A 13,430-nucleotide genomic window follows, 5' to 3' on the forward strand; every position below is an offset into this window, starting at 1 on the left:
TTGAGTCCCTGCAGCCTATGCATCATGGGCAATGTTATGACCTCCACAGCTATCTGTGGAGGCCGTTTGGGATCCTGTGTGCAGGCTAAAAGTACTCCCTTATGGTGCTTTTCCGCCACCTTTTCTACCTCTCCGCCTCTATAGAAGAAGACCAATAATTCATCTTCCTCCGGGGGCAGGATAGTCAATTCTACTGTTGGCGGCACAATTCTTGCCAACGGTGTCTCTTCCCCTGCTGGTGGCACAACCCCTACCGATGAGGTTCCGGTATTATGTCACCGACTGCCGGCAATGTCCTGTTTCCCTTCCTCTTCCTCTTTTTTCTTTACAACTGAGGGAGGGTGCGTCTCCTCCATGACCGGGAGATTCACCTCCCCTTCCTCATCCCTAAGATCCTTCGTTGAGCACCCATTGTTGCTCACCTTCTTCCTCTTGCAGCCCTTCTTTGAGGAGTCCTCCGCCTCTCTGGCTGCCTTCATTCCCTCTTCTACAGAGGTCTCAATCAACTGCACCAGAACCTTACTTTGTTCCTGGTGACAGTTTTTCTTTATATGGCCAGGCTCCAGGCACCGATGACACCTGGGTGGGGGAGGGGTGACCCTCAAGAATCACCGGGTACCTGCACCCGGCCATTCTCTAAAAATCTGAAAAAAACAGATTGGCTGATTGGGTCCAAAGGGTCAAAACAGCTTTTGATCCAACCTGATCAGCCACAGGAAAAACTTTCACATTAAGAAGCTTGGCTCCGCTGCCACCGAGACCCCAGCGTATAGTCTCCTCTATCCACTCAGGTTTTATCCCGGGTGGCAATCCGCAGACCCAAGCTCTTGTCGACCTCTTCCCACAATACGTGAGAAGAAACAAAATTTCTTTGCCCTTTTGCAAGCTTCTTATCATACAACCACACCTAGGTGTTCATACAATTGTTATTATTGTATTATTATTCCATGTCATTATTCCTGGACTGAGTAAACATTCAAAGACTATCCAATCATGGCTATTACCATCCTTCTTTCAGGCAGAACTTCATTGCTGAATGTATCATTTGCATTTTAAGATGGTATTATGTTATTTAAGGGAGATTTAGTTGTGAACTTTTGCAGATTGAGGCTCCTTCATTGAATAAAATGTGGAATTTTATTAGTGGATTATCAGAAAAGGACTCGATGGCTTTATAATAGCTTTTTAATTTGTTTCTTCTCTACATGATTGAAGCTCCAGCCAACCTTTTTGCTGTATGGCTTCAGTTGATTCCTCATCTCTCTTTCTCATACAAACTTTGTGGTTTCATACTGAGAGAGAGAGAGAGCATATTCTTAAAATAGGATTAGTTCAAGTCTTGACAGTTTAAATGACTAAAAATGCTCAATAACTAATATATTTTCATTACTGACATAAATCTTGTAGATGCATTAAAAAAAAAACTTATGAAGATTTTGTTGCAGAACTATTAAGTAAAGACTTGTTTGATACAACTGTTTAAAGTGAGTGAAAAGGCCATTAGCATTCATCACTTTTCTCAAAGTATACCACAACATTGTCTATTATATAAAAAAACCCCAACTTTTTGAAAATCTTTCTAGTCTGCTCTCTTTCTCTCTCTGATTTCATTTTCCTATTTGCAAAAGATAAAAAAAAAGCCATCAGTGTTAGAACTGGCCATCAATGAAGATTGCCTAACTACTTTCTTTTAGTAGGAAGGACAGTAGAGTTCCCCTGACAGGTGGTTATAGTAAAAGAAGTAGGGTGATGAATAAGATTGATAAAATTGAGAGCAGAGTCTTCCTTCTCTAATCAAGCACTTGATTTGCTCAGGTACCACTTAGAAGTCCTGCTGCCAGAAAGATAGTGAGAATGACAACTATGGCATGGTTGATTGGGTCTATTTTGAGTATGTTACTGTAAACTGAGGGTCATGACTAAATGAGGGTACTTTTTCTTGGTAATTGGGATAAATTGAGATCTGTAGGCTGCCAAGACAGCTTTTCCCATTTTGGAACACACAAAATATATTTCAGCTTGTTTGTTTTCATATCACAATATATGATCCACTCACAAGATTTTGGTCAGCCTGGGGCTACAGAAAAAGATACTTCCTCTAGGTGCTGCACAGTGATACTGAACTAAAAAAACTTGTGGTTGGGAAGTGAACTTATATACATAAAAAAAAAGACAAAACAGAACAAAGCAAAACAAAACATTGTGTAAAATCTTAATTTTAAATCCTAACCATTTGTAGAATGTTTTTTTTTTGCAGCATTGGACTTTGGTAGTTCATTCAAATGTTATAAATAACATTTTCATTTGTTAGAGGCTCTAGTCAGCATTCTCTTTATCTGTTTCAGTATCTGATTTATTTTTATAAAATTAGTAAGCATTATAATTGAAAAAGTAAGCTTCCAGTCAACTTAATCTAAAATGCATCTACTCTAATATCTATTTTGAAACCATTTTGTTTCTGTTTACTGCCAACTTCTCTCCCATCATACTGATTTTTCTTTCATTCATGAACTTAACAATAAACAATTCATGCTTAGTTTATCCATTTTCTCTCATTCTTTTCTTGCAGTTTTATACTTAATTAACTGACAATTCATTTAATTTAGTGCTAAATATCTACACTATATACATCTATCTTACCCTTCTACTAGCCGTGTTTGAAAAAAGGACCTAAAAGTAGCAGAAAATGTTGGTAGATTCTGTATATTGTATTCCATGGAGTGATAAGAAGCTTGACCAGATTTGTGAGCCAAAACAAATCTCAGCATTATAGATATTGTGGAGATTTATGATATCTGTAATTCCAAATCCACAAGGAAAGCTCTTTAATAGATCTGTGATTGTTCTAGAAGAGAGACACTTGAAAAAACAAAAAAAAAACATATAGTAGAAGAGAAGCAAAATACCAGCTGGTTGGTAATGGTATTGGATGCTAAGCTATTCTTTTCATATTAGTAACAAGCCAGTGAAAGAATCCCTGTGGGGTCACTAGTATCAGCATCTCCATGGTTATTTGCTAGAAATAGCAGCCAAATTGCATCTTTCATCTTAAAAAGAGAAGGATACTTTGGATAATATAATCTTAGATACATTATATCTTAAAAAAAAAAAAGGTCAAGAGGGTCATGAGAAGAATGCCTTTGATTATAGATTGTTCAATTATGCTTCGGCTGCCCCGATCAATTCATTTCCCTAGTACAGGGATTACATGATGGTATGGCTGGAACCATGTTTCATCAAAACCATTTGTCTGAAGACTTCCCCATCATTGGAGGATTAGAACAAGGATGCGTTTTGGCCCTGATGCTCTTCTCCCTGTGCCTTCGGACAATCCAGAAGTCAACATTAGGTATTGATATGATGAGGGATATTTCAGCTTTGCCAGATTGAAGTCACAAAGACTGACCAGGCAGTAAAAGATCATTGAATTTCACTATGCTGATGACAATGCAGTGGTCTGTCACTCCAGTTAATATCTTCAACAATCGGTGAATAACTTCAATGCTTACACTTGGTTCAGCCTAAAAGTCAACATCAAAAAGACAAAAATCCCTTTTTTCTTGATTTAGAATGTCATTCTAAGTCAGGAAACTCTTTGAGATAATTATATTAAACTAATTGTTGAATCAGCTACATGACGGTTGGTTCTTTAGATTGAGAGATTGTGTTTGTCATTTTTTTCTCCAAATATATTCTTCGTCTTTATAAATATCTCATTCACACTTGTATGGAATACTGTTGTCACATCGGGGCTGGTACCTCTGCTAGTATTTTCCTCTATTTGGTCAAGTTTAAAATCTAACATTGTTAGTCTTGTTTTGGTAGTTAAACCTCAACACTTTTCTTGTTGTTGGGACATTGCTTCAATATCTCCATTTCAGGGTTGTTGTTGTGCTCAACTTTCTTCTCTTGTCCCTCCTTTTGAAGTAACTGCATTATATATATATATATATATATATATATATATATATATATATATATATATATATATATATATATATATATTTGAACCCCCCTCTTCAATATGCTATTTCACCATGCATTACCCCTCTCTCGATATCCTACGTTCTACTTGCCTAGAACCTGTCCTCTGAACCACCCCTCCCACTGGTGCTCCCCTATATTTCTGCACCCTCCCCACCACCATTATAGGTGTCTACTCTTTGAACCCCCCTCTTCAATACGCTATTTCACCATGCATTACCCCTCTCTCGATATCCTACGTTCTACTTGCCTAGAACCTGTCCTCTGAACCACCCCTCCCACTGGTGCTCCCCTATATTTCTGCCCCCCCCCCCATAAAAAGCACCATCCGAACGTGGCTGATGCCAGACCCCTCTGGCACCTGTGCAGGTGGCACGTAAAAAACACCCACTACACTCGCGGAGTGGTTGGCGTTAGGAAGGGCATCCAGCTGTAGAAACACTGCCAGACTAGACTGGAGCCTGGGGCAGTCCCGAGCTCCCCAGACCCCGGTCGAAACCGTCCAACCCGTGCTAGCGCGGAAAACGGACGTTAAACGATGATGATGATGATGATGATGATGATGATGATGATGATATTGCAGCATGGAAGATGTTTGTAAGCTATTTAAGAACACACAAAAAACCGTTAGATTCACTTCAACATTTCAATTGAATTTTTGTCAAAATATTTTCTTCACTTTGAAACGACAACCTGTTCACTGACAAAGCTTTTCACAACATCTAATATATATATATATATATATATATAGTGAAATTCTGTCTCTCCATCCATCTGGGATCCCTGTATTTCAGCCTACGTTTGCTTTACATAGACACATACCTTTATGGAGTCATGATGATTTGGGAATTGAAAATCAGCCCTTCATTTGGTTCTTGAATATCCAGCATTGGGATCAGGTCTTGATGAGGATTTGTTCAAATTTTAAAAGAATTCCAAAAACTTGTGCGCTTACATTTTTTAAATTTAGACTGAATTTAAAGTAATACCATATTGATAGGGTACTAATAAATGCTTTATTATTATTGCTCTCTTTAGTTTTGAGTCACAGGCTTAATTAGCCCTCCACAGGAACTAGCTTAAAAGTCCACGCAGAGTGCAGCTTTTAAGATAGTATATATGTAAAAGAGACAGCACAGATGTGAGCCAGAGTTTGTAGTAAATTAGTGAGTCATTGATAATCTGTCTGTAGACAGAGTTTACTGCTGTAAATCAACAGTAGCACCACTTGAGTAACAAGTGTGTTGTTAGCTTGTAGTAGTACTCCCATAGATTAGTAGGAAGTTCCACAAACTCACTGAAATACAATCATCCTTGAAAATCCTATCAGTCTTTTATAGGTCACAAGAAATCCATCATTATTCAATCAAGGTCCTTTCTTTTTTTCAAACTGACATTATATTGGTATCTGAATCGACAGATATTGCCATTATTTTTTTAATACAATGTAGACATTTCGAACAATTATTGATTTAGTTTGGATAGAGAAGGAAACATTCATTATAATAATAGAATTACAGACATAGCTGTAGTGTAAATGGGATTATGCAATTGGATCACTTCGATAAAGAAGACTAACTGAAGAAAACTTCAGAACAATAACAAAAACTAATATTTATATATGTGTGAAGGAATTTCAACAGATTAGTAATAACAGGATGATGTTTTTAGGATGTAATGGTTTTAGTTTAAAAGTACAGACAACAGCAACTATAATAAAACTAATGTTTATTCTTATACAATGTTATTGGTATTAGCCATACTAGCATTTTGTTTCTGATATCTCAAAAGGGTCACAAGAATAACTACTTCCACTACCACCACCACCAATATTACTCCTACTTCAGTTAAGATGGGGTAGAATATGTTGCAGTAATATATTATTCACAACAATAGCAGTAACAACAATAAAATTATAGTTTTTGACAGAATCAAATTGTTACAACCAAAACAAAGCCTATGTTTATTAAAATAAGTTAAGTTACAAAGTGAGTAGCAGCCTGAGCAACTGAGATATGATGATATTGGTTTCTTTTGTAAGGGAGATCTAGGATTGATTGAATCAAATCTCCAGTTTATTGGTACTTATTTTATAAGTCTCATAGAGACAATCCAATGTGGAAGCTTCTATCTCATTTTGAGATGCCAAAAATAGTAACCAAATTGCCCTCATTTCATATCATACCATATTAAAAAGAAAGAACACATTGGCTAATGTAGTCTTAGATGTGTTTTGCTAAAAATAAAATAAAAACATGATTGAAACTGGAAAGCTTGTTATTATAGGTCTACCATATCAAGGCTGACTTGGTGTTGAAAAGCAACCTGTTAAGGATGATACTTAAAATTTATTTCAGTTTTCTAACAATTTCTATAAACCCATTTTCCTCAATCTGTAACTAATATTGATTAAAGTCTGGTACTCACACATTTTTCAATAAACCCATACTTTTTGATCTGCAGACAATATTGATTAAATTACCCAAACTCTAAAGTTGTTGAAGAATTGCTAAAGAAATTTGAGAATCAAAATAGATTTTGGTTTAGAATACTTGTCAATCAAGATATAAAGCCATTGTCACTTGATTTAGATGTTTGTACAAATTCTTATTTGAATAGGTTTGGTTTTACTATAACTTTTGTCAGCTAATTATATTGCTATTAGTAACTAATGTAGCCAGCAACTCTAATCACTCCACTAAGAAGAGGTGTAACTATCTTTAATTTTCACACTAAACTATTTCTTTTTCTATTTGTTCTTTGTTCTTTTCTTCTCTTTAAAGATTTTAAGCATTTCATATAATTTAAATTTTTTGTCACTATTTATATCTTGTCATATTGGGATGATTTAAGTAAATTTTCCTATTAGGTTACTAACCCTCACCCCAAAGAAACAAGACATTTATTCACAGTATTTTCCTAAAGAGAATGTTAATTCATAGTGTTCCCCCAAACAAAACTTATTCAGTATTCCCCAAACAGGACTTCTATTCAATGTCCCCAAAATAGGACTGTTATTCATAGTGTACCCCCAAACAGGTTATTTATTTAGTGTGCCTCAAAACAGGACTTTATTCAAAGTGTTCAAAACAGGACTTTTATTCAGTGTGCTCTAAAACAAGACATTGATTCAGTTTGCCTCAAAAGAGGACTTTTATTTATAGTGTCCCCCCAAAATGACTTTTATTCATAATGTCTCCCCAAACAAGATGTTTATTCAGTGTGCCCCCCAAAAGGACTTTATTCATAGTGTCCCCCCAAAAGGACATTTAATCAGTCTCCTATATGACAGAACATTTAAGTAAGCAAATTATAGGATATTTAGTATTTCTTTTAATTTTAATTACTTTTTTCTTATTATTTTTTTTCATATTATTAGCTTTTCAATAATTGAAACTCTTATAAAAGGTTTTATGCCCTTTACCATTTATTTATCTTGTAATTAATTGTAGAATGAAATTAAATTTTATGCATGAATTCGGTTAAGATTTGAATTATTGTTTTTCTAATTTTCTTTTTATGGTATAGTTTTCAATTTGTTATTGTACAAGAAGATATCTATATCATATAACATTTATAACACACAAGCATACATGCATACTTACATACATGTGCATGTGAGTACACATACACACACACATGCATGTAGCAAATGCACTTACTTTCATGGTCGTACATGTACACACTTAATCACATGCACACTACACACACCCACACAAATATACATATTTTTCTTGTTTTTTATGTCAGTATTATCAAAATGTTTTCAATTTTAGACCATTCCATTACATTTTACTGAAACAAGTGTTTTTGTCGTAATTATTTTAGTATCTGTTTTTTAATACTGTCATGTATTGGACAGCTCTGCTACCTTTCCTAAACTAGTTATGCTGATTTAAGTAGAATAACAGAATAATGTACCTTGTCTGGAGTTCTAAATTTCAAGTGATAACCATATAGTCAGCTCTCTTTATATATTTTCAACATTATTTCAAGTACAGAGTCAAATATTTTGTTGTTGTTATAAGCAAATTAGTTTATTTAGGAATATGTTTGATGGACTCAACTTTTAAATCTTAAGGAAGATTTTGTGAAAAGTGAGGTTTTATGGTTTTTTTTTGATGTAGTGGGATTCAGAAATCTTTAAATCTCTACTGATGAAAACCTATAACTAACTGGCTTTCCATTGGTTTATGGTAATGAGGGTTTGCCAGCTGAGTGGACTGGAGCAATGTGAAATAAAATGTCTTGCTCAAGGACACAATGTGCAACAGGGAATCGAACCCATGATCTTACGATCGTGAGCCAAATACCCTAACCTCCGAACCAAATGCCTTCATGTAAGAAAATATAAAAACTACAAAATTTAAAAAAATGATCATCATCATTTTAGCTTCACTTTTCCATTCTTACATGGGTTGGACTTTTCTCTTGATGAAGCAAATTTCCTACACCAGATGCCTTTCCTTTCTCATAACCAGATGCATTTTCACAGCAGATTGGAAATAAAGGACTCTGCTTGCACAATGGAGACATTTGTTTTCAACAATCACACAATGTCAAGGCAAGGTAACAGTTGCACATGCACAAACACACACGCATATACATACATATGTATATATTTTTATTGATATTTAGTAGAAGTGACAGAGTGACTCAAGGTCTGACAGTTTAATGTATTAACCAGACTATCGTATGTTACACATTGTTGGTCAAAATGTGATTCCTTGTCTTGTAGCTTTTAAATGATGTCACTGACTGGCTAGGCAGGCAGGCAGACAGATGTTTGCTCTAAACAGAATGCTAGTCTGTCACAGGGTTACTCATTTACATCTGAGTAGACTGGAGCAACATGGAATAAAGTGTTCTCCACCATCAGTTTAGGAATCAAAACCATGATCTTGAGTGCAACACCCCGACTATTAGGTTACATGCTTTCACATGCACATGCATGTGTAATGGGCTCTTTTCAGTTTCTGTCTATCTGAGGCTGTAGCAGAAGACACTTCCCCATGCAGTGGGATTGAACCCAGAACCACATGGTTGCAAAGCAAACTTCTTACCACACAGCCATACCTGTATCTATTATGAGCTATTTGCATTTATAAACTTTATCAGATGAATAAAAATAGAGTTCTGAAGTACCTTTCAGATGATAAAAAGTGTTTTGTGCAAAAAAAATATTTGTAGATGCAAAGTTCATTATGTATATTCTGTTGTGTCTGGAGAGAGTCATTTTCTTTTTGTGCCTTATATTTTAACACACTCACTGGTAAAATTTCCACTTATTCTTTATTTTTATTTTCCTAAAATTCTTGTTCTGTCTTGCAACCTTTTCAATAGTCTTATGTATATGTTGAATAGATAGTCAAATAGTTGTGATTTCTATGTCAACATTGTTGTTGAATTTATAATCTCTGACAGTAGATAAAAAAAAAAACAGTTTTCAAACACAACACCACACAACACAACACAACATCACTTTCTCTCTCTCTCTCTCTCTCTCTCTCTCTCTCTCTCTCTCTCCCTCCCTCTCTCTCACACACACTCACACAAAAAGCTTTCAGAAAGTAGGCCTTGAAAATAATGACAGAGTTCCCACATACAGATAGATACTTTGTGATAAACATGCATGATTACTGCAATGTAGAAGTTGAATTAATAATAAATTATGCTGGCAGTAAGCTTAAGATACAATTTTCTATGACTCAGTCTGTTGAGCTGTCGATAGACACTGCAAGGACATGCAACTTTCTGCTGTGTAATATATTAATATTTTCTTTGTAATGTTGAGTAAAAATCTCCTGGTCGGTACACAGCTTCTCAGAGCATAAATATTCTCCTCTTCTTGAACATAGTTATCTCACCAAGCAGTTGACCTTATTTGCACAATTGCAAAAATGGTGTTAGTAAGAGTCTATTTTCTAACTTTGTTAGGCTGGTTTTTGAGGTATGATCTAAAACCTTTTCTTTCATATTGGCATTGAAGCAATAAATATATTGGACGCTTCCCTCATTGCCTTAACCCTTTCATTACCAACCCGGCTGAAACCGCCTCTGGTTCTGAGTACAAATGTCTTGTTTTCATAAGTTTTGAATTAAAATCTTCCACTTAACCTTAGTCACAATTTATGTTCCTAACACTAGCTGAATGATAACCAAGTTATTTTACTAAATTCTTTGTTATATTTCAAATTAATTGAAAGAAACACAGAGCATCTCAAAAGGGTTAAGATCAGTGAAAAAGTAAGAAAATATATTTCAAACTTTTTTGGTTAGAAAAGGATCCTTTTTATTTTGGAAGATTCAAAACATTAAGTTGACTACATGCTTATTTCTGTTTTACAAAAGCAAAAACATAAGCCAACACCAATACCAACAGCAAAGAGAGTTTTGTTAATCATTCCTTGTTTGAGACTGATTTCTTAATTAAATAAAAGAGTAAAGACCCCCTTTGGTCCTAAATGACCATGGGATTGCATGAGTTCCCCTCTGAAGCACAAGTCCATGCAAGGTTGTTTGTGGAAGATCAGTAGTTGCCCATGCATATATGCCTCCCCTCTTCACATCATTGATGTTATCCAAAGGAAAAGCAAACACCAACACAGCTTGGCATCAGTTATATCACAACTCATTTCTACTACCCAGTCTGGGAATTGAACTCACTACCTCATGATTGTGAGCCCAATGCTCTAACCACTGGGTCATGTGCCTTCACTTAATTAAATATAATGTCCTAAAATTATGAGAAGTCAAGTTCTGTTTTATAATGAGTTTGATGAAATGGTTATAATTTTGATAAAATGTTTTGAAACTAAAACCTAACAGTAATTATCATTTACCTTTTATTTATTTTTCAGTTGAAGAAGAAGAAGAAGGAAAGAGAACATACAAGTAGTAGCTTTGATGAATGTAAATATGGAACTGATAGTGAAAAAGATGAACTGAGTCGTGCTTTGTCTCTTGGAGAAGATTCAAATGAACCTAAAATATTACATGACAGACCAATACCTGATAAAGATGAAGACAGCAGTCAGTTTTTTGACTCACCCAAAACTTTAGTTGTTGATAAAGAACTTGTGGCAGATAATGAAACTAATTTAGAATGTCAACTTATAGCAGACAATGAAACTAATTTAGAATGTCAGTTCACAGAGGCTATTACAGAAGAACTTGAGGCCGTGTCAAGTCATTCTACTCAGCAATTAGATGTAGGTAATGAAGAACTTGTGATAGAGCAGGAATTAACTGCTGCATGTTCTGAAGATGATCCCAAGGAAGTTGATGAGAATGAAGAACAAGTTGTACCATTGTCCTCATCTGATATTCCATGCCAGTATTTTATGGAAGGCATTTCTGAAGAACATTTTGTTAATCAAGATTTGGTTTCAGATGTCCAAGAGGAATTGCAAGAACAGCAAAAGTATATCCCCAGTATTGACAGACCAGTTTCAGAAGCTGAATTAACAACAAATAATGATCAAGAAACTGGATCTTTGTCCTCTTCAGCAACCAGAGAACCAGCTGTCATTATTGGTTCACCTGGTAACCTTAATGAATTAGCTGCAAGGACACTTATATCAAGCATGCACACTGATACCAACTGTGAAGAACATTGTCATCTTGGTAAATTAGAAGAATCTGTAATTATTCAAAATGCATTTCAACAAGAGAATGATTTTGAGAATAGCAGTAATCGATTGTCAGAGATTGATATCGACCTCAGCTCTCAAAATATAGCATCCATTGTACCCGAGTCTAGTTCAGCTGTGCTAAGAGATGAAGACAGTTTACCTTATAGTGATCTCCAACAATGTAATAACCAAATGCAAGATGCTCAATCACCAGGTCAATGTGCTCTTCTTCAGTTGGATGCAGATGATGAAGAATTAGCGTCAAATATTCCTTTAATGGCTGAAGTTCAAAGGAAAGGAATGCCACTTATGGCTGCAACAGAAGCTTATGAAGAACAGTGTTGGGATGTTGCTTACGAACATTTAACTTCACCCTCTGAGACAGACTCTGCTTCAGCAAATTTGAGCCCAAAGTTTGGTTCTAGGCAGGTAAATGCAGCTCGTAGTATACAGCCGTTAACCAGATTACAGCTGCGAAGTCTTTATTACAACAATGAACTTGCAGTTAATGAAGAGTTAATTAATAATTTTGTACAGGTTAGTTCCTTCATTTATATATTATTTTGATTTTCATCATCATCACCACCACCACTGTAGAGCATTTTAATTGATTGTGTTTCTGTGTTACTATGTGTTGTTAATTGGTTAATGTATAACCATACTTTACTAATGGATTGCCTTGTAACCTATTGAGCTATAGATGAATTGTTGAAGAAAGAGGCTGTGTCATGTCCCAACAAAGTTAGCCTCATATTTTCAACTGTGATGTTTTTTTTTATCTCGTCTTTCCTTAGAATTTATTTTTGTAGGTGAGTGAATTATTGATTTGATTTCAAGAAAGAAATAGTATCAAAAGCAAAACTAAATGACCAGTTTGAAGATAGGAACTATTAAAATTTATCTTAATATGGAGTAGGACTGCTTTTGGCAGTAATTACAGCTTGAATTCTACGAGGTATGAACTCGTACAAAGTTTGAATTGTTTCCAAACGAATTTTTGTCCATTTTTCAGCTAAAACAGTCTCCAGTTTCGTAGTGATGATGGTGGAAGATATTGACTCTTCGCTTGTTTTTCTAAAATGCACCATAAATGTTCAATAATATTGAGGTCTGGAGACTGTGGTGGCCAGATAAGATGTTCAACTTCACTAGAATGTTCCTCATGCCATTCAGTAACAACTTTAGCTGTGTGAATTGGTGCATTATCATGCTGAAAGATTACGTTTTCCTCCGGAAACGGTTCAGCAACCATAGTATGAATTTGATCAGAGGAAATTAATGCTAAAGAGAGATTTGAATTACCCTCTAGTAAAGCACCCACTACACTCTCGAAGTGGTTGGTGTTAGGAAGGGCATCCACCTGTAGAAACTTTGCCAGATTAGATTGGAGCCTGGTGCAGTCTTCTGGCTTGCCAGCCCTCAGTCAAACTGTCCAAACTATGGAAAGTGGTTATTAACTTCGTAATAAAGATAATCAATATTAGGTCTGCTTAAGGCGGTGTGTTGGCAGAATCATTACTGTGCTGGATAAAATGCTCCATGGCATTTTACCGATTTTATATTCTGAGTTCAAATGCCACTGGGGTCAGTTTTGCCTTTCATCCTTTCAAAGCCGAGAAAATATGTACGAGTTGAGCACTGGGGTTGACCGAATCGACTTAGTCCCTACACTGAAATTGCTGGCCTTGTGCCAAAATTTGTAACCAAACTGGGTTACCATGGGGTTAAACATCACCATTGCCACCACCAATAACAACAACATAATCAATATTGCAATTATAGTGCTATACAGCATTTCTGATATGTCTTCTC

The 13,430-nt window shown here is 35.5% G+C and overlaps 1 protein-coding gene across 1 annotated transcript in view; it reads left to right on the top strand.

The window, feature by feature from the left end:
- The window catches only part of LOC115210270 (ectopic P granules protein 5 homolog), a 117,210-nt gene that overhangs the window by 16,346 nt on the left and 87,434 nt on the right, over positions 1 to 13,430 (top strand). Inside the window, exon 2 of the mRNA XM_029778761.2 lies at positions 10,845 to 12,155. Coding sequence (XP_029634621.1) covers positions 10,845 to 12,155 — 1,311 coding nt within the window. The remainder of the gene's footprint in view (positions 1 to 10,844; positions 12,156 to 13,430) is intronic.

The sequence above is a fragment of the Octopus sinensis genome, linkage group LG4 (assembly GCF_006345805.1).
Source record: "Octopus sinensis linkage group LG4, ASM634580v1, whole genome shotgun sequence".
Lineage (NCBI taxonomy): Eukaryota > Metazoa > Mollusca > Cephalopoda > Octopoda > Octopodidae > Octopus > Octopus sinensis.